The sequence below is a fragment of the Aspergillus fijiensis genome (assembly GCF_003184825.1).
Source record: "Aspergillus fijiensis CBS 313.89 unplaced genomic scaffold BO72scaffold_15, whole genome shotgun sequence".
Classification (NCBI taxonomy): domain Eukaryota; kingdom Fungi; phylum Ascomycota; class Eurotiomycetes; order Eurotiales; family Aspergillaceae; genus Aspergillus; species Aspergillus fijiensis.
The window spans coordinates 193,062-211,796 of NW_024468991.1; the positions used below are offsets into that span (position 1 = coordinate 193,062).

Here is an 18,735-nt window from a genome sequence, read left to right on the forward strand (position 1 = left end):
TAAGAGAGCGGGCTACAACGGGGGCCATTTCCATAGTGAGAATACACGTGTTTGCAGACCCGACGGGAAATAATCATGCTTGTATATCAATTATCCCAAGATTTCTAGGACTTCAACTTCTTGCGTCGGTAGAGGGGATTCACAGATACGACCCAGGAAAAAAAGACTTCCTACCGGAGCGATTGAGGAGCACCATGATTCAATCTTCGGTCAAGCCGAATGAACAAAGTAAGCCATGATGATCGCTCCAAACCGGTGCTTCTTCGGCAGTCTTAGTCTGTTGGGAGCTGGGCGTATCCAAGTCGCCAACTCGTCTTGGTTCTAGAACCTGGATTGTAGACGCCTTTAACCCCAGGGTCCCCACTCGATCAAGCCGGTTAGGCGGGTACGGTTGTTGCCCGTCAACCCCCCATGTGTAACCAGGCTCCTTGGGACGCAAAGACGTCCAGACATCAGTCAAGCCATTGAATTCAAGAAGCTCGTCGTCTTCGTCAAGAACGGGATTGAAATCACCGGCCACAAGCCCACGTCCCGCGGTGCGCAGAAGGGAGGCAACCATAGATATTTGTCGAGGCCGGTGGGATGGCTTGATCGGCAAAGAATCCAGATGGACGTTCACCAGGCGAATTCGTGTCGCAGAAGATGCTTCATCCTCGGGGTGTGAAGGCACAAAGATATCACAGCAGAGTGCATCTCGACCAAAATAACTTGGAAACCTGACCCTCCATATTGGGCCAGCAACAAGGTTGTGGGTCTCTGGATTAGAAGGTGCTGCGAAGCGTGCTCTGGACAGTAGAGTCACGGTCATAAAGGGTCGATCATTCCACGAGAGATCATCACAATCGCTTGAAAACCAGGACCCACGAATGCGCTCGTCATCCAGAATCTGCTGCAGGGCCGGCCTGGAGACCTCTTGAAGGAAAACGATGTCTACGGGGGGGTCTAACCGGGTGAGATACGTGATAATATCGGTAGCGCGTTCCTGAGCTTGAGAAGAGCCCGCATCGATGTTCCATGTCAGTAACACAAGATTTGATGCGTCGCCCCCGCGGGTTGGCTCTGCATGGTCACTTGAATCGGCATCCGTTGGGGTGGGGATCCACTTTTGGGCAGGGTCGAATTGATACCAAGATTGAAATCTGGGATGCAGGTCCTCTCGATGGGGAAGCGGAGCCTCACGAGTCCAGGATAGTGTATTTGTCTGAGTGCGCGTGTTGAGATCCATAGAGAGAAGACTGTGGTGGGTGATAGTATATGTATGTACTGTGTGTACAGTACTGGTGTAGATGCTGAAGATGTGTGGAGGGGAAGAAAGAAGAGACGAAGGAGTCTCAGGCAGCCAGCCTAGCCCAATGGAGAAGCCGTGCAGTCGGCCCGCTGTTGTTCCGACTCAGGCTTGCCTTGGTGCCTTGGTGCCTTGATGTCTGAGAAACATCCCGTCCCTCCGACCCAAATCATTGTAGCAACCAACAACCATCGACTCTTCAACTGCTTCAGCTCATCACTTCTTCATTCGCAATATCTCTCTTCACTGATAATCATCTGCTTGTTCTTCAAGGCTTGAACTCCAAGTTCTGTGATTGATAGGATCACCCTCCAATCCCACAATCTCATTCCTCACGTTCAGGGGCAGAGATTTGCTCGCTTAAACTAACCGCTTTTTAAAGCGGACTCGCCGTATTCTTGAAAGACCCCGAAGAACGAACGTGTTTGAACTCATCGAGATAATGCCTTCTTTCAGCCTCAGTGGAGCTCCGGCTTTTACGTATTCGCTCTTTTCGACGGAGCCAGACCCTTGAGCAGAAATTCCTTTATAACCGATGGAGATCCACTCGCTAGCCTTCAATTGACTTTCTCTCTCTGTCCAGTCCATCCCGTCATTCTCTAGTGTTCGGTGCATTATTGGCCTTCACAGACAGTCACTCTTTTCGTACTCTCTCTGTGAACTGATCAGCCATGCGGTCCTTCTCTCCTATTTCTGCTGCAGTGCTTTTGGTGCAGCCATTCCTTGCTGCGGCTGAGACCAGAGTGGTAACGGGGACTACCCTGTCATGCACATGGACTGACAACGCCTTGTCAAATCCTTCATTCGACTCCGGAGTTCTTACTCCCTGGGCTGTCTACAATGGATACGGTACTGCTTCGATTGTCGCCGATGCCTCCGGCGACGGAGGCTACGTCGCGTAGGTGAAGCCTCTCTCGGCAATGGGCAACTACTAACGCACAAATGAACAGAGCAATGGTTCCCAGTTCATCCTCATACGCCGTACTATATCAGACCTTGACCGACCTGGTCGCGGGCGATACCTACTCGTTGTCTTTCGACTACAAGATCCAGTCCGCGACAAGGGCAGGAACTTGCAATTTCTACTTCGCCATCGACGGCATCACCGCAGCAAGCCGAATCACGACAACGGTCAATGGATATATTCAATACAGTACTACTGAGACCGATTGGCAGACTCTATCGACTACCTACGTACCCACGAGCAGCAGCCTAGACATGTACATCCAGGTGATCTGCAGCTCCGGAGTTCGCGGCATTGCGGCTCAGCCGACCATCTACGTCGACAACACGCAATTCTCCAATCCCAACAAAGAAATCGAGATCTGCACGGATGTACCCTATGCCTCCACCATCACGCTTCTTCCCACTCCAACCGTGACTCCCACGTCGACGCCTGTCGTGACTCCTTCGCAGGCCGTGACTTCCAGCGCTAGTGTGATTACGGCAGCATCCTCCAGCGTCATCGCAAGCGCGATCTCCTCGCCCCAGCCGTCCGCTTCTTTGCAGGCGTCATCCTCCATAGTGGTGCCATCATCTATCGTGTCGATTCCCGCCGCATCCACCCCCATCATTCCATCGAGCCAAACTGTCTCTACATCCCAGACGCCTCAGTTGTCCGCCCCGTCCAATCCCCCAACGACTTCCCCCGCCGCACCTTCGTCCACATTGATCCACTCGAGTTCTGCTGCCACGCCATTCTCGTCTACTATATTGTCAGTGCCGGGGTCAAGTTCAATCACTCGTTCTGTGACTCCTAGCCCCAGTGCCATCGCATCGCCTTCTAGTGTATTCGAGGACGTCGTGACGATCACAACTACCGTCTATACCACGGAGCTGATCGTCGAGACCAACTGTCCTGTGCTGGAGTACTGACCCGGCAGTCCTTTTTCCATACATTCTGTTCAAATAAGATCTAAGAATACTTAATACCAGTCATTGTTCCGAGAGCTTCTCAGTCTGAGTTCCTACGATATATTGCCATAGCCCGGACGAAATCACTGTATAAGATCTCCGAGATCCCAAGGTAGATCTGCAATCGGACGGAATAGGGCAAATTGAGTAATGGAGAGCCAAGGCTATCGAGTAAAAATTGTCTAAAACAAAAGCCAGTAGTTTCGGTTTGTCAAGCGACCACGCCACTACAGCAGCAAGATATCAAACATATTCTTTTCTTCAAATTTATTCAATACTCCCTCAGACCTGTTGATCCAGAGCAATCCAGACCACCTTACACACATATAGATACACAAGCGACAGCACATTCCCAAACCCAATCCAACCAACACTCCCCTCAGAGAGGACAATCGAAGTAACACGCGCAGTACCCCTTGGCATCGAAGACGGTGTCATCCTTGCCGCAGACGCAGTTGGTGCTGTCGGCCTTGGACTGGATGTCCTGGCCGGCGTAGCGCACCTCGACCGAGGTGCAGCGGGTGAGGGTCTTGCTGGTGTCCTGGCCGCAGTACATGTCGACGGTGTAGGGCAGCACGGAGGTGAAGGTCTGCCAGGAGTTGAAGCGCTGCGACATCTCGGAGATGATCTTGCCGTTGGGGTCGGTGACGAAGCCCGTGTGCGAGTGGTAGTTCTGGGTGCCCAGCGTCGGGCCCATGTACATCGAGGCGTCCTCGTTGGCGTAGCCGGCGATGCAGCGCTTGCCGTCGGGCTTGAGGGTGGTGATGGCGGTGGCGGTCGTGGCCAGGGCCGCGAGCAGGGTGGTGATTGCGGTGAGGAAGTGCATTGTGGAAAACTGAAGTCTTTGGATTTGGGGTGTTTGGACGGTGGGATTGGCTTGGTTTGTGTGGGGTTGAGGTTGGAGAGGAAGAGGGAGAGGAAGCTGGATGATGGGATGAATGAGTTGAGTAGGGGTTCGTCCGCTCTTTATACTTGTGAGTCTCTCTATCATGAGAGACGTACGATGATTGACCTTCCTTATTGAGTAGGAGACGTTTTTCTTGGGCGTGGAGATGTCTCATATTCCTGAATCCTGATATGGAGACGCGAGATGGTGTCTACTACACCAAGGCTTCTCATGAGGAGAGTCAGGGTCCTTCCAGGAGTTTGGCTCTTCAAACGGCGTATAAGCATAGAGCGTGGGGGCGATCTCCACTTCTCGTACCTGCAGCTCAGGCTGGATGCGCTGCGAGTGGGCCATGCATCAAATTAACAATCCGGACTGCATTCGCCGATGGTCTCCCGCAGGCAGGTTGTTGAAGAGCTCTGGCGATTACTAACACTAATCGAGTCCCCGACTCTGAGCTATTGAGCCTCTGGTGAAGAAGTATGCAATCAGCAAAAGGTCTGTCAGAATCGAACCTCCTGCTCTTCGGAACCCTTCCGCCTCCAGCTTAGCCCCTGTTACTGGCTCCAGACAGCCCTATATTAATTCCCTCTATCGTCCCCATATGAAGGTCTCATATACCCGAGAAAATTACCATCATTGAACTAGCTTCACCATCATCTCCATGTACAGAGCGGGGAACAAGCTTCCCTTGCCCTGCAGGAATATTTAGCTTGGGGGCCGAAGGAGTGGGAGAGGCTGTGAGGCTGTGGAAGCGGGTCCTTCAGGGTCCACCCCTCAGCCTTCCGCCGGATACAAGCGCCCGTTTCGCGACCAGGGTCTGAAGGCGTTGAGGGGGATTTCCGGACACTTAGTTATAGATCAGGTTCGATTGAGGAAGGCAAACCGAGAGACTCAATTAGGCATCATGCTGATTTAGACTGTTACGGGGCACGTGACGAGCACTATCGCGTGCACAATCCAGGACAACAGGATAAATATCCTGCTATCGTGCGAGCTCAGTGAACTTTGGTCGCATCGTTTTCTGTTTGCTTGTCGACCGATGTACACCGAAGTTCTTATTCTACACCCTAATTCAACGGATGTGATGCCCTGTGACTTAACTTTATGGTTGACTCGCAGTTATTGGTGCTGGTCTTGTAGAGAATTAATAGCTCAAAAGTTGCCTGACACAACAGAATGTCTGTACTGTGATCATCATTGTATTGAGTGCAGTCTTATTCCAGAGCCACGCAGTCTGTTTCCCAATGCCTTGTATACCCTTGCAACAGCAAAGGTTGAACTTCTGCTCGGAAAAGCCGACTGTGAGGCCGACAATTCGGTTTCGGCTTTGGTTCCCCCCACTGGACCCGACCCCCAACTGGACCCGACCCCGAGCCTCAAGACCGAGGCCGACCCCGACCCCGAGACGGACATACCTAATTCAGCGCAAACCTCGGATTTATGCAAGGCAGTGACTTTTTCGCATCTTATCGCCGAGCGCATGCCACGCGTGAATAAAGGAGCATCATGCTCACAAGTCATCTTTAATCTCAACCACATCTCATTCCCGAGAAAGGAAGAAGTCCAATCATGTCTCGGTCGGAAGAGGCTCACCAGCACCATCCGCCACACCATGGGAAAGCCGTGCTAGCCCGTGTCTTGGACGAGATGGGGCTCGTCACCGTCTGGCGGTCCCCGCGCGACGTGAAGCTCCTCTGCGCCCAGCGGTTCGTGCGGCTGTTCGCCTACGGGGCCTCCACGCTGATCCTCGTGTCGTATCTCTCCGCGCTGGCCATCTCGGAGGAACGCATCGGATTATTCATGACCTTGACCTTGGTCGGGGATGTGGTGATTAGTTTCCTGTTGACGTTGTTTGCGGATGCGATGGGGCGGCGGGCGGTCTTGTCGTTGGGGTCGGCCTTGATGGCGGGGAGCGGGGTGGTTTTTGGCCTTGGGGCTGGGTTCTGGGGGTTACTGGCTGCTGCGGTGTTGGGAGTTATCAGTCCGAGGTATGTTGCTCCTCATTTCTGTTTCCTACGTCTGCGATCTATATTTTTCTTTCTTCTCTTGCTTGCTACTTATTTCGACCGTATCACGTATGTGAGGATCACGCTAACAGAGCTTACAGCGGCAACGAGATCGGCCCCTTCCGGGCGGTGGAGGAGTCCACGCTTGCGCATCTGACCCCCCACGAGCATCTGAGCGATATTTTTGCTTGGTATTCTCTCCTCGGGTCGGCGGGGACGGCCCTGGGCATGATGTCGTGCGGGTGGGCTATCAAGTTCCTGCAAGTCACGAAAGGGTGTGATTTCATCACCGCCTGCCGGGTCATGTTTTTCGGTTATGCTGCGGTCGGGGTGGTGAAGTTGGTTCTGACCCTCTGCTTGAGTCGAAAGGTTGAGGCGATCCAGGAGGACGACCGTGTAGCGGAGGAGGCGCAGGAATCTGGCGAGACTGAGGCGCTGCTAGGTGATCGTCCACGCGAAGAGTCTCTGCAACAACAGCAGCAGCCGCCGAAGAAGGATAAGCCGTCACTGTTCGCTGCGTTTGATCGTGATCTCCTGAGCCTGGTGCTCAAGTTGTTCCTGCTCTTTGGACTGGACTCATTTGCTTCGGGACTTGCGTCGCTGTACGTTCTCCCCTCTTGAGGCTTTCTGCATTCCGGATAGATGCTAATCTGGCTGCAGTTCCTGGATGACATACTTCTTCAAGCGCAAGTTCTCGCTCCCCGAGAGCGAGCTGGGGTCTATCTTCTTCACCACGTCGATCATTTCCGCTGCGTCAATGATCGTCGCATCTTCCATTGCGAAGCGTATTGGTAACGTCAAGGTCCGTGTCAGCCCGTCCAAATCCTCTTTCAAGATTAGTGAGACTAACTTCCCTGCAGACAATGGTATTCACCCACCTCCCCTCCGCCATCTGTCTCGCCATGATCCCATTCCCCTCCGCCCTTCCCCTGGCGCTGATGTTCCTGATCCTGCGAGCGTGCACGCAGAACATGGATGTGGCCCCGCGGTCGGCCTTCCTGGCCAGCGCCTTGCCGTCGGACAAGCGCACCGCCATCATGGGCGCGGTCAATGTGGTCAAGACCAGTGCGCAAAGTATGGGCCCGCTGATCACCGGCGTGTTGGCTAGCAGGGGGCTGTTTGGGGCCTCGTTCACCGTGGCTGGTGTTCTGAAGGCATGCTATGATATCGGCATGTTGGTTTGCTTTGGTGGGCGGAGTGCGCGGAGGTAGGTGGGGATGGGCTAGAGAACTACCCAAAAGCATTGTTTACAATTGAGGTTTTTTTTATTGGGCCGCACAAGTGCGGTATAGTTTTGGTGAGAGCGAGAATGCTCCTCTCAGCTTCATGCATCTGCCAAGCGAGATCCCGACCAATGCGATGATCTTACGGTCACCCTGCCCGGAGAATGAATATTCCCAGTTGGTAGGAAAGCAAGGATCTTCCTTCTATCAGCACCTTGTGCCACCTTATTTTGAGGAAACTCGTATCGGGGATTAGATATCGATGCTGTCACTCTGCGGGGGCGGGGATATTGCTGATAGTATTCCCGCTCCCAGCCAAAGTTCCCTGTGCTTGAGACTAAGTTTATTGTCCGATGGGATGGCTTCATCTTTGCTCGACCATGGTTCCATTGCTCGCAACCTTATTCTCTAGACGCATACCCGCTTTTTATAGCGACCTTATATAACCTGTCTATATCCTACCTTTGTTGCACACAACATCTCGTTCCTGACCGGGCCTCTATCCCCTCTCTTCATACGCAAGTCCAAGCCTCCCACCCGTGCGAGCCACCACCAATGTCCCTCAGCGACCTCCTCGTCGACACGTGCATCATCGGCGGCGGGGCAGCAGGCGCCTACGCCGCCTACCGCCTGCACCAGCTCAACCACACCGTCGCCATCGTCGAGCGCGGCCCTCACCTGGGGGGCCACACCGTCACCTACCGCGACCCGATCCTCACCAACAACCAGCCCATCGACTACGGGGTCACCTGGCTCCAGAACCTGCCCGTCATCCGCGACGCCTTCGCCCACTACAACGTCCCCCTCATCAAGGAGAAAATCGACTACGCAATCGACATGTTCGACTTTACCACGGGGAAGCCCCTCACTCCGCTCCCCGCCAACGAGACCACCGCCGCGCTCGACCGCTACAGCACCCTCCTCGACCAGCACCCGTACCTCGCAACAGGGTTCGAAGACCTCCCCGACCCCGTGCCGGACGATCTAGTCGCGCCTTTTAGTCACATTATGGACAAATACCATCTAGGTGGGCTCCTCGACACCTTCAGCTCATGGCTCAGTGGCCTCGGCGAGTGGCCGGACTACCCGACGCTGTATGTGATGAAGTACGTGGGGACGGACTACCTAGCCGGCCGACTTCAGCTGGGGTGGGTACGGCCGAAGAGCCACGATGCGAGCGAGATGGAGCAGGAGTTGCGACAGAGTCAAACGTTGCTGTTCAACAGTAGCGTGGTGCAGGTGGATGCTCGCGATTGTACTGTTGATCGCGTGGTAGTGGATGTGGCCAGTACGGTGGACGAGACACGAAGGCCGATCATCACCATAACACGCCGTCGACGCATCCGTGCAAAGACCCTCCTCTTCGCTGCGCCTCCCTTACCCGACAACCTCGAGGTGCTGGGCCTGGATGAACGGGAACGAGCCCTGTTCCGCCAGTTCAAGGACCCGTGGTTCTACACGGCGCTGATCCGGGTGGACGGGTTTCCGGACAGCACGTTCCTGGAGAACCACGGCAAGGACCACCCCTTCCATCGCCCGCGCCTCCCGGCGGTGTTGGCCTTTCGGCCGACAGATGTGTCGACAATCGTCCGGGTCACGGTGGGGAGTACAACGCGGGGTCTGTCGGAGGCGGAGGTGGAGGACTGCATCCGCGCCGGGGTGGACAGCGTGCGGCGCAGGCTGGGCGGCGGCAACGTGTCGGACCCGGAGATCCTGGCGGTGCGCGATCACTCGCCTTATACGTTGACGGTCTCGGGTGCGGCGATCGCGGCGGGGTTCTACTGGCAGCTGAGTGCTTTGCAGGGCCATCGCCGGACCTACTACACGGGCGCGACATTCGATACGCATCATATGCCCCAGGTATGGGTGGTTACTGATCAGGTCCTGCAGAGGCATTTACTTCCCGCACTTCGGGGCTTGAGAGGTTGAGGGCTGGGCTAGGGGGTATTTTCTCCGATGATACTGTGATAGTTTGGCTAGGTTTGTAGCTGAAGGTCTCGTATTCCAATGCCATGCAACCATTCTGGGTGCAGTAAGTAGATAGTGGCATGCCCGGCATATATACCGAGACCATGTGGGAACATGAAGTGGGAACATGAAGTGGGAACATGAAGTGGGGGGAAATGACGATAGTCTCTTCAGACACAATGAGACCTAATCTCACCCGTCTAGTCCATATTGGTGCAACTGCTTATGCTTTTCAGCTGCTCTGTGCTCAGAGAAAGTCGATGGCTACATAAAGCGTCTGCCGCCGCCGGCGCTACATACATATTTCCCATTCGGGCCCTTCATCTCACCGCCGCGTTACAGTAGTTACTATAAGGTCGGTCGCAAGTTCGTACATTTCAGGAAGGCGGTAAGCTGTCCGACACTGCAGCCCCGCGGGAATGCTATAGGTACAGCTTTGTGTGCGACCCTCATCGCAAATCAAATCACGGTTCAGTCATTAATTTCAAATACTTACCGATGAAATATGCTTAAACTAAATTCAAATGGTATAATCCAACATGTAGTGATTGCAGATGCATGCAATTGACTACGTGTATCCGAATGCCCCCAACAACGCAACTATTGCACACACATTCAGTAGAAACACATATCTCCGCACCCGAGAATCCCTCCAGAGGGTCCGGTGCAATGAAATTCTCCCCAAAACTGCGTCATATGCACAAGACAGTGGGTTTCGCCACCGGAAACCCATCTTTGATCCCCCAAATCTACTGCTTCTGCTCCTCGCCGGGCACCAGCTCCTCGAACCGGCGGAGATCCATCTCCTTCTCGAGCAAGGGGATGACGTAGGGGTCGAAGGTCTTCCAGTAGGGGTTCTCGAGGTGGTACTTCTGGGAGCCCTCGTTGAGGTAGCGCTCGACGATGCAGAAGTCCTGCTTGTCGTGGACGCTCTGCATCACGAACCAGGAGAGGGTCTCCTTGTCCTTGGAGTAGACGGCCGAGGCCTCGAGGAGCTTGGCGTGCAGCTTGTTGATGCTCTCCTCGTCGGGCTTGGCGCGCATGTCTGTTGTTCCCGGGAGGGAAGGTTAGTTCTGTGGGTTCGATGTGTTCTTTTTGGGGGGGAGGGGGGGGGGGGGGGGGGGGGGGGGAGAAAGTTGCAGGGTTGGAGGTTTCACGTACGAACAACGATGGTGTAGACCATTTTGGCGGATTGTGTGTGGGGGGTTTTGTTTTTTGAGAGGTTGCGGAGGAGATGAGTAGTGAGGTTGGAGGAGAGAGTTGGGCAGTGAAGAAGCCCCCGGGAACAAGCAGGGTGGTCGGATTGTTTTTGTACTGTAGGTTGGAGAATCAACCCCGGTTGACTGAGCTCCTGAACCCCCCACCCCTCACGGTCTCACCCTCAGTGCCCCTCGGTGGGGCAACGGAGGGGAAAAGGCCTTCCAGCTTGGAAAGTTACTCCATACTTTTGGCCCGGTGAAGCGGGCGGATGTATCCCGCGTGGTGGTGGCCGGTCGAGTTGGTTCACCATGCTCTACAGGCATAGGCTGAGATAGAGAACAGTATTGGAGTTGTGCATGACGATCTATGCGGATCCAGCTGGTTGTAGGTTTGTGTATCTGCATAGAACGGTCGCAAAGCCGAAGGTCGCTCCCCGAATCTTGAGGGTAGGGCATCCCGATCAGGTGGATCCGAACTCTGTTTCGGGGTTTCTTCGGGGGGCCACCGATGCCGGCGATCCCATTGGCGGGCGAGCTGGAGTTATGCGTCACACTCCAAGTTGCCTACGGTCTGAACAAGTCGTTGGGTGATGGGTGCATACTGTAGAATCGGCTTCCAACATGGATGTTGTCTCTGTGTTTAATGCGATCCTTGATCGGGGTGCAGCGATATATCAAGTGTAAGACGCTACTTAGGTCTGCTGTTGCTATCCGGAGATCATTACAACCGAAATGGGATTGAACAGCCATAGGCACAGCAGTAGGAAATGTCCCGGGCTCTGGCAGTACTTGGTGTGTCTACATTGGAGAACGAGAGAAATGGAGAGGGAAGGCCAGCAGAATCCCAACCGCCTATGACAGCCACAAGGCGGAACACCTGAAATGGCACTCCGCAGCGTAGCCCTAACTGGGTAGCCCAGACTTGATGCAAATTGCAAAATTGCAGTAAGACCCTTCTACAAAAGAATCAGACTACGCACAGCTGACTCAAGTTTTCCCTTCCAGCTTTGATATGGCCTCTATCTCAATGACGCTATTACCTACCTGGGACTAGCGCCATATTCCAGCGGAACAACCCGGGTCAAAAGAGCGCTCCGCACACAGCCTTGGAAGAGCAAAAAAAAGACCAAAAAGTAACACTTAGATGCTTCTCCGATGCGGGGAATCGAACCCCGATCTCCTGTGTGAAAGACAGGTATGATAGCCGTTACACTACATCGGAGGTGGTGAAAGAGTCATCTTGTTTTGATATATCAGTAGCGCGGTTTGTCTAGCTGTCATAATTTCGACACAGTGCCCAGGTCCTCCACCGTCCCCTCGCCCGGAACCACCGTCACAACTGATCAATTAGGCTAAATACTCTTGGAAGGAGGGCAGGAAGCCGCGAAACTGGCCTGGATAACCTGTTCTCGAGTATCTTACCTCTCCGTAATCCCCATGCCTCTGAGCCATAGAGCGTTGTCATTAGCACTAGTTGGAAATTTAGACACAGCTCTAACACCAACTCTGCGAGTCTGGGTGCCCCGATGATAGATCCTGATGTTAGACTGGAATAGAAGTGAGCTCTTCTGCAATAACCTACGTTAATTGATGAGAAGTAGGTCTAAGTCTGCCGTACAGTTCAGCCCGGCATTCGCCCTAATCATTTTTCCGTCTTTACCGGCAGTCCAGTCTCCGGGGCGTTGGAACTGAGCATGCATGCCCAGGCGCAGAAGACCTTCACAACGCAATACTGGGCTTCTTTCCGCAACCAAGACCTCGGCGAATGCAGTAGATAATTCCGAACAGACTCAACTACGTACATCGGACATGTTCTCAAGACTTTAACCGTGCTAACCGTATAACCCCTCAACCTTGGTCCAAGAACAAACACACACAACATCATGGAACGATCCATCCCCGTGCAGAACACGAGTCAGCTAGCCAGCCTTGTCTCAAAAACCCCTCACAAGTCCTCCTTCCTCCTCGCCTCGTGTCAGCCCAGATGTTCCTCACTCGCAATGTTCCATCCGCCACTGCCCACTACGTAGTTATCTGATTGATCCAGCCACCCCCGGCCAACCAGAATGGCACACTGCGCTGCACCCGCAGCATTGAATACGGGGGGGGGGGTTAGTTAAAGGGTTGACAAGTTGAGGGTCTGCATGTCTCGTCCCTTCAGCTGCACCGAGCAGGCCATTCAGCCCGCAGGGACGCGGATGCAGGCAGTAAGAACTAACCCCATCAGTTGCCCAAAGAGGCAGGCCGGATCCGCTGCGAGCCGACGCGGGATTCGCCCTAGCGCAGGTCGGCAACCAGGCACGGAGCGAGAATCGCTCGTATTCCATATGTATTCTGCACAATCAGAAGTCTGCCCAAGTTACCTAGACCGACCCTAAGCCGCTAGGTCCGTTCCTCGGTGGCGAAAGGAATAGGTCGCCAGGGTCTTACCCGACGAGCGGGGGGGTTTTTTTTTGTTCTCTAGTGCCGCCAACAAAACCACAAGTTGATCCCTGCTTCGATACTGCCAAGACGGTAGGGTGTCTTGCCGCTGCAGAATTCCTATTCGCGCTGTCTCAACTATGGTGATAATTATAGCACTAGAAGGAGTATGGTAGTATCCACGGTTGGAGATGGGTCGGTTCGAAGAATGGTAAAAAAAAAAAAAAGGACCCTGCGGAGGTGGGGTTATCTACCATCGATCCATGGATCGGATCGACTATATAAAAGGGGAGGGGAGAGCAGGGCTGGTCTTCAAACAATCTCAACCATCACTAAAGGAAATACCCATCTCAGACAGCCATTCATCTGACAAAATGCACGCCCTAACTACCCTCTTCACCCTCCTCACCGCTGCCACCAGCACCACCAGCGCCCTCTCCATCCAACCGCGCGACCCGGCCCCGGCCTCCATCACGCCGCCCGAGGGCTGCCCCATCCCGACCTGGGAGGTGACCTACTTCCACTGGTTCAACGGCTCCAAGTCGCTGGACTGCATCCACAACCCGGCGGACATCGCCTTCAAGGACTGCCTGTGCGGCAACGCCTGGTGCGACCAGGACCCGGCCACCTGCAACGGCACCATGGTCCCCGTCTGCTACACGGGCATGCCCAACTACCAGCCCTGGGGGTACGGGCCCCCGCAGACCCTGGCCATCGACTTCGCCGACGGCCTGGAGTGCCGCGACACGTACATCGGCTACCGCATCCACGACATCGCCCACGGCGAGTCCAACTGCGGCTACGCCGACCGCGGCCTGGGCCGCATCGTCTCGTTCTACGGCACCTCCAACGAGGACTCCTCCGTCGGCCACATGGATTACGAGCTCGGCTCCGGCCACGCGCTCACCTGCAACAACGGCAGCAAGATCACCTACCACGGCAGTGTGGATTTCCAGTTGAACTGCGTGCATGATGCGTTCTTCAATGCGACGTGCGATGCCGCGCCGTTTGAGATCCCGGTTCTGAGCTATGAGTGGGTTTCTTAGGTGATTCAATTGGAGGTTACGGGTGGTCGTGGGGTAAGGGCCATATGAAGGGGGTGGATCAGTGGGCAGGGGACTTAGGGCCGGGGAGAGAGCGGGTGTAGATAGCTGCATGTGGTTGAGATGTGTGATGAGCAATGAATATATGTATATCGGTGAATCATCGAATCTATGACGGCATGGCGTCGTCGAGTGACGCTAGACAATGATCCTCGAACTCTTCACAATATAAAATAATGCAGGTCTCTATCTCAGCCCACAGTGCAAAAACAAGTCTCACTGCGTCGGCAACGGAAACTCGGCACATCCCACCGCCAACGCACTCACCGGCATCAGACTCGACACCGTCCCGTTCGCGCCAAAGGCCATCGCCTGCCCGTCCGGGGTATACGCGGGCCAGCCCATGCTCGGGAGGGCGTGGACCGGGTCCTTCATGAACGCCAGATACAGATCCTGCCAGCGCGTCGACACCGCCCGCTGCAGCGCCGTCGGCGCACCCCCGTACCACTGGTAGGTGCCGAACAGCAGCGGCAGCTCGGAGGCGTGGTACGCCTTCTCCCACGGCCGGGGCGAGGTGTTCGGGAAGTGCGCCAGATTGTACCAGCGGAAGGTGAGCGAGGAGGTGTTGTAGCGCAGTCTGCGGCAGCTGTCAGGTATTTCTGCTTCGAAGAGAAGAAAAACGGTCAAACGTACTCATTATAGTAATTCGCCGGACATTGGTCCGTCTCCAGCGTCTGATGATGGATATACGTCTGGTTCGGGCCCTGCGGCCCCACCCACGCGACGAGCGAGGCTTCTTCGTTGGCGTTTGTGCCGAGGATCGCGGGCTTTCCAGTTCCAGTTCGTCAGCATATCCCAACCTTTCCCCCCCTTTCTTTGCTCCCCAATAACACAGCCCATGGGAGAACATACCAATCCCGAATAATTCCCCTCCAGCGCGCGCTCGGTAAAGTTCCCAAACTTAGTCACCCCATCCACGATCGTCGTGAACTTCAGCGCCGGCGCGTCCGCCCCGAGGGTATAGTTCTCGTAGAAGGCCACCAGAGCCTCCGCGCTGACGTTGTGCCGCATGCAGGCCAGCTCCTCGCTGGCGGCCAGCCCACCCCCGCAGCCCAGCTGCTCCGCGACGAAGGTGAAGTTGCTGTGCGTGACGTCCTTGCTGGCGCCCGTCGCGAACACGCTCCCGGAGTGCATGATCAGCCCGTGCACGATGGGATCCGCCGGCCACGCGAAGTTGAAGTAGTCCACGCTGGCGGCGCCGGAGCTCTGGCCCCACAGCACCATGCGCGAGCGGTCGCCGCCGAAAGAGGCGATGTTGTCGCGCACCCATTCCACGGCGAGGCGTTGGTCCAGCAGGCCTTGGTTGGTGTTTTGGTTCGTGGAGGCTAGGCCGGCGGCGTTGGGGAAGCCGAAGATGTTGTTGCGGTAGCTTTCGGGGGAAAGATGGGTGTGTTAGTTCTTGTGGTGGTGGTGGTGGTGGTTTGTAGTGTGAGGGTGCGGAGGGCAGAGGGCGGTTAGGGCTGGGTGGGCAGTTGTCGTGGTTGTGGTGGGGGGTGGGGGTCACTCACTTGACCGCAACAACGATATGTTCTTGCGTCCGTTGGATCCAAGGACTCGGATTGAACCCGTTCGTCAGCAGGCCTCCTTCATAGAAACCGCCACCGAAAAGCCAGATGAGGACCGGCAGGGGGCCGGGGGTGCGCGGGTGGAGCGGCGCCCAGATGTTCAGGGTGAGACAGTCTTCCGACCAGGGTCCGTAGGGCTGCAGCCACGGGGAGTCGATAGTGTAGACTGACGGGTCGGTGACGGTGGTGAGAGGGTACTGGGGGCAGTTGGGGGAGATTTTGGTGGCGTCGATGGTGCGGTTGGCGTGGGCTTTGGGCTGCGGTGGTGCAAATCGGAGGTCGCCGAGCGGTGGTTCGGCGAAGGGCACGCCCAGGAACTGAGCCACCCCCGGTGTTGAGCCGTTGATCATGCCATACACCTGACCGATCGTCGTGTTGACTTTCAACGAGAGGGCTGTCGCTGCAGGTACGAGCAGGCTTAGAGGGATGAGTGACCTCATCTTGACTTGTATGCACTTGCTAGATACTGCGTGCCGTGGCCGAAAGTATAGACCGCCGTGGTTGCTTTATACTCCTGCTCTCTGTCCTGGGTATGGCAATGGCGGGAATGATGCTGGAGAGCCAAGATCGGTTTACCGGTTGTGACTGCGGAGTTTAGTCCTCACCAGGCAAGGACCAAAAGGTTAGCTGATGGAGTGGACCCTGGAGCGTTGAGTAGTGTGGGGAATCCGGGGTGACAACCCCAACAATGACGCTCATTGATGCGGGATGGTGCGGGTGTACTCCGGACTGGAGTCTGTGAATGGCCCAGAATTGCCGGTTTCTGCATCCCTGACTCGGTTTCCTGGATATCGACAGAGGGGATGGCCGGTTCTCCTGTCGACGGCGGATAAATCCTTTGGCGGACGAGGACTCGCGAATCCTGCGGGCTTGGCCGAAGGCTTGTGGAATCCGACTCGCCAATTATCGTCAATCTACAAGCTACAAGAACACAGGCGAGCTATAATACGTGACTGCGATTATATCTACCCAAATCCAAGAGAAATGAAACAATGTATTTTGGGTCTATCTGAATGTGGAAATCGACGATAACCGCCAAACTATCTAAAATGCAGTCCGAGCAGGGAAGAATATCCGCAATCGTGATGCAAGCCTGTGCACCGGAATCAAGACTTCAGGTCTCATTGTCCAGGAGTAAATACCGCCCCATTTCAAGGCGAGGGTGATGGACTCTTAGCCTCCGCCCTCCGCACAGCCTCCTCCCTCTCTGTCTTCCGCCACCCCGCCGCAAACCTCCACTGAATGAAGGGCCCCACCAACGCCAGCAGCTGCACAGCCACACAGATTGTGAACGCGACACCGACTCCCACCCCGTCAATCATCGGCATGATGAAGCTCGTGCCCCCGGCCGCAAACAGACACCGCGCGAGGTTCAAACTAGCGCTGGCAGCCGCACTGCGCTCGGGGAACACATCCACCAGGTAAGTCATGATGAGCGACTGGGTCGAGACCGCCGTCCACCCGGTGATGAAGGTCGAGACTATCGGCACCGCGATGTGCACCTTGTGCGGATACTGGGTCGTCCACCCGAACAGGATGATGGAGCAGCACTGGATGAGCGAGAAGACGGGCACCAGGCGCAGACGCGCCCGCTCCAGGGGGAAATCTGCCTCCCGCGCGGAGGCGAGGGCTGTCGCGCTCGCGGTGTCGGAGTAGCCAGTGTCGTGTTCCGCCTCGAAGGAGGCTTCGTACGCGGCCTTCACCCGCCGGTAATCCGCGTCCAGGATCTTGCCGGTGACCAGGGTGCCGATCATCGAGCCGACGCCGTTGGCGATGAAGGTCAGCCCGATTTGGATCTCGGTGAGGTTGTAGTGCTCCTCGAAGAGGGAGGACATGGCGGTGATGCTCATCTGCCAGACGGCGTAGAAGATGGCGAGGAAGAGGATGATGGGCGCCGCGTGGTTGGAGAGGAGCATGCGGACCGGGCCGAGGAGGTCGATTTTCTGACGGGAGGCGCGCTGGATCTGTGGGTCTTGGGAGTAGTCCTGCCAGGGGGTCTTGGTGGTGCGCTGGTACACGTCCAGTGGGAAACAGGTTAGTGGGTTGGAGGGGGTGCGGCTGCCGTTGGCGACGATGGAGCGTAGGGTTTCCGGCAAAAGGATGACCAGCAGGCACAGGAACACGCCGCCGTAGATGGTAAGAAACCAGAAGATCGCCTTCCAGCCGAGAGAGCCGGCAATGGCACCGCCGATGATGGGGCCCACGGCGACGGGGACCAGGAGGCCGGCTTGGAAGATCCCCATGTAGCCGCCGCGCTCGGCTCGGGTCGTGATGTCGCCGATGACCCCAGAGCCGATGGCGATCGTACTGGCGCTTCCCGTGCTCTGGAGGCACCGCAAGACGATTAGCTGGGCGTAGCTCTTTGTCAAGGCGAGACCGATGCAGGCCCCGACGAACACCACGAAGGTGCCCATGTAGGCGGTGCGTCGCCCTCGCACATCGGAGATGGGGCCCCAGAGGCTGGGGGCTAGACCTTGAAAGATGAGATAGGAGGTCACACTCAAATTGACCAGTTCGACGGAAACATTGAGATCTCTGGCGATAGTAGGAAGTGCGGGGAAGTAGATGTTAGATGCGAAGCCGGAAACTAGAATCGAGAGTCAGTTGCTGACTGATCGGCCAAGGTTCGGCTTTGCATGGGTGGGTGACTTGACCGTACAAGTTGCGGCTGTGGAAACCAGAACGATGATTAACCATTTCTGTCGCTTATCAAAGATGCTGTATGGTGCTTCAGGTGTGGCATGTGCAGGAGACTGCTCTGTGGTGAATGAAGCGGGCGCGCTTGGGGTTAGATTTGCTGGCGCCGGCTGCCCCGGTTGCTGCAGTTGTGCTGGTTGTGCTCTTAGGGATTTATCGTCCAGTGACATTGTGTAATGTGTTGATGACTCTGATTGAGGATTGAGGAGAGATCTGCAAGGCTTTCCAAGTATAGTAAAGGTTGCAGACAACGTTGCATTGGTTGCTTTATATGCTTTAAGTGACGCATTCGTCGCAGTGGCAAGAAGCTGCATCAAACAGAGCCCAGATATCGGTATTCCGAGAAGCCTCGGAATTCCGTACTCACATTTCCACTTCAAAAAGAGTTGAGTGGGGAAAGTGTCATGTGAGGATCAATGAGACACCAATAGAAAGCATCTCGGAACTCCGCTGTGCCCTTCCACT

General features: G+C 55.6%; 9 protein-coding genes and 1 non-coding gene across 10 annotated transcripts; 5 read left to right on the plus strand and 5 right to left on the minus strand.

Annotated features, from left to right (window-relative positions):
- Window positions 1-67: 67 nt before the first annotated feature.
- BO72DRAFT_400879 (endonuclease/exonuclease/phosphatase family protein) lies at window positions 68-1,283 on the minus strand. The gene has a single exon (XM_040942164.1). It carries the CDS (start codon window positions 1,223-1,225, stop codon window positions 200-202), a length of 1,026 nt encoding a protein of 341 aa, XP_040802859.1. The 5' UTR covers window positions 1,226-1,283; the 3' UTR covers window positions 68-199.
- Window positions 1,284-1,477: 194 nt separating this feature from the next.
- BO72DRAFT_446629 (carbohydrate binding domain-containing protein) lies at window positions 1,478-3,233 on the plus strand. The gene is made up of 2 exons (XM_040944341.1): window positions 1,478-2,183; window positions 2,236-3,233. Exons 1-2 carry the CDS (start codon window positions 1,957-1,959, stop codon window positions 3,158-3,160), a joined length of 1,152 nt encoding a protein of 383 aa, XP_040802860.1. The 5' UTR covers window positions 1,478-1,956; the 3' UTR covers window positions 3,161-3,233.
- Window positions 3,234-3,524: 291 nt separating this feature from the next.
- Window positions 3,525-4,298, plus strand: BO72DRAFT_506451 (uncharacterized protein; the record flags this gene model as incomplete). Its single annotated transcript, XM_040949223.1, has 1 exon — window positions 3,525-4,298. A coding segment is annotated over one exon (699 nt), but the record flags the coding sequence as incomplete, so codon positions are not given.
- A 1,359-nt stretch (window positions 4,299-5,657) lies between these two features.
- BO72DRAFT_494691 (putative MFS transporter) lies at window positions 5,658-7,305 on the plus strand (the record flags this gene model as incomplete). The annotated part of the gene is made up of 4 exons (XM_040948487.1): window positions 5,658-6,076; window positions 6,196-6,696; window positions 6,755-6,896; window positions 6,955-7,305. The coding sequence occupies 4 exons, from the start codon at window positions 5,658-5,660 to the stop codon at window positions 7,303-7,305; spliced, it is 1,413 nt and encodes a 470-aa protein (XP_040802862.1).
- Window positions 7,306-7,860: 555 nt separating this feature from the next.
- BO72DRAFT_425807 (FAD/NAD(P)-binding domain-containing protein) lies at window positions 7,861-9,494 on the plus strand. Its single transcript, XM_040942921.1, has one exon. The coding sequence runs from the start codon at window positions 7,873-7,875 to the stop codon at window positions 9,244-9,246; it is 1,374 nt and encodes a 457-aa protein (XP_040802863.1). The 5' UTR covers window positions 7,861-7,872; the 3' UTR covers window positions 9,247-9,494.
- Window positions 9,495-9,600: 106 nt separating this feature from the next.
- Window positions 9,601-10,888, minus strand: BO72DRAFT_484898 (putative quinol monooxygenase). Its single transcript, XM_040947870.1, has 2 exons — window positions 10,447-10,888; window positions 9,601-10,330 (listed from the first exon to the last, which is right to left on the minus strand). The coding sequence occupies exons 1-2, from the start codon at window positions 10,466-10,468 to the stop codon at window positions 10,035-10,037; spliced, it is 318 nt and encodes a 105-aa protein (XP_040802864.1). The 5' UTR covers window positions 10,469-10,888; the 3' UTR covers window positions 9,601-10,034.
- Window positions 10,889-11,634: 746 nt separating this feature from the next.
- On the minus strand, window positions 11,635-11,706 carry BO72DRAFT_t91. Its single transcript has one exon. It is a non-coding gene; the product is annotated as a tRNA-Glu (tRNA).
- A 1,468-nt stretch (window positions 11,707-13,174) lies between these two features.
- Window positions 13,175-14,174, plus strand: BO72DRAFT_446632 (uncharacterized protein). The gene has a single exon (XM_040944342.1). It carries the CDS (start codon window positions 13,280-13,282, stop codon window positions 13,949-13,951), a length of 672 nt encoding a protein of 223 aa, XP_040802865.1. The 5' UTR covers window positions 13,175-13,279; the 3' UTR covers window positions 13,952-14,174.
- Window positions 14,088-16,093, minus strand: BO72DRAFT_59032 (chlorogenic acid esterase precursor). The gene is made up of 4 exons (XM_040950554.1): window positions 15,517-16,093; window positions 14,861-15,377; window positions 14,642-14,775; window positions 14,088-14,585 (listed from the first exon to the last, which is right to left on the minus strand). Exons 1-4 carry the CDS (start codon window positions 16,011-16,013, stop codon window positions 14,225-14,227), a joined length of 1,509 nt encoding a protein of 502 aa, XP_040802866.1. The 5' UTR covers window positions 16,014-16,093; the 3' UTR covers window positions 14,088-14,224.
- Window positions 16,094-16,724: 631 nt separating this feature from the next.
- Window positions 16,725-18,440, minus strand: BO72DRAFT_425815 (putative MFS multidrug transporter; the record flags this gene model as incomplete). Its single annotated transcript, XM_040942922.1, has 2 exons — window positions 16,725-18,160; window positions 18,233-18,440. 2 exons carry the CDS (start codon window positions 18,438-18,440, stop codon window positions 16,725-16,727), a joined length of 1,644 nt encoding a protein of 547 aa, XP_040802867.1.
- Between the last annotated feature and the right edge of the window lie 295 nt (window positions 18,441-18,735).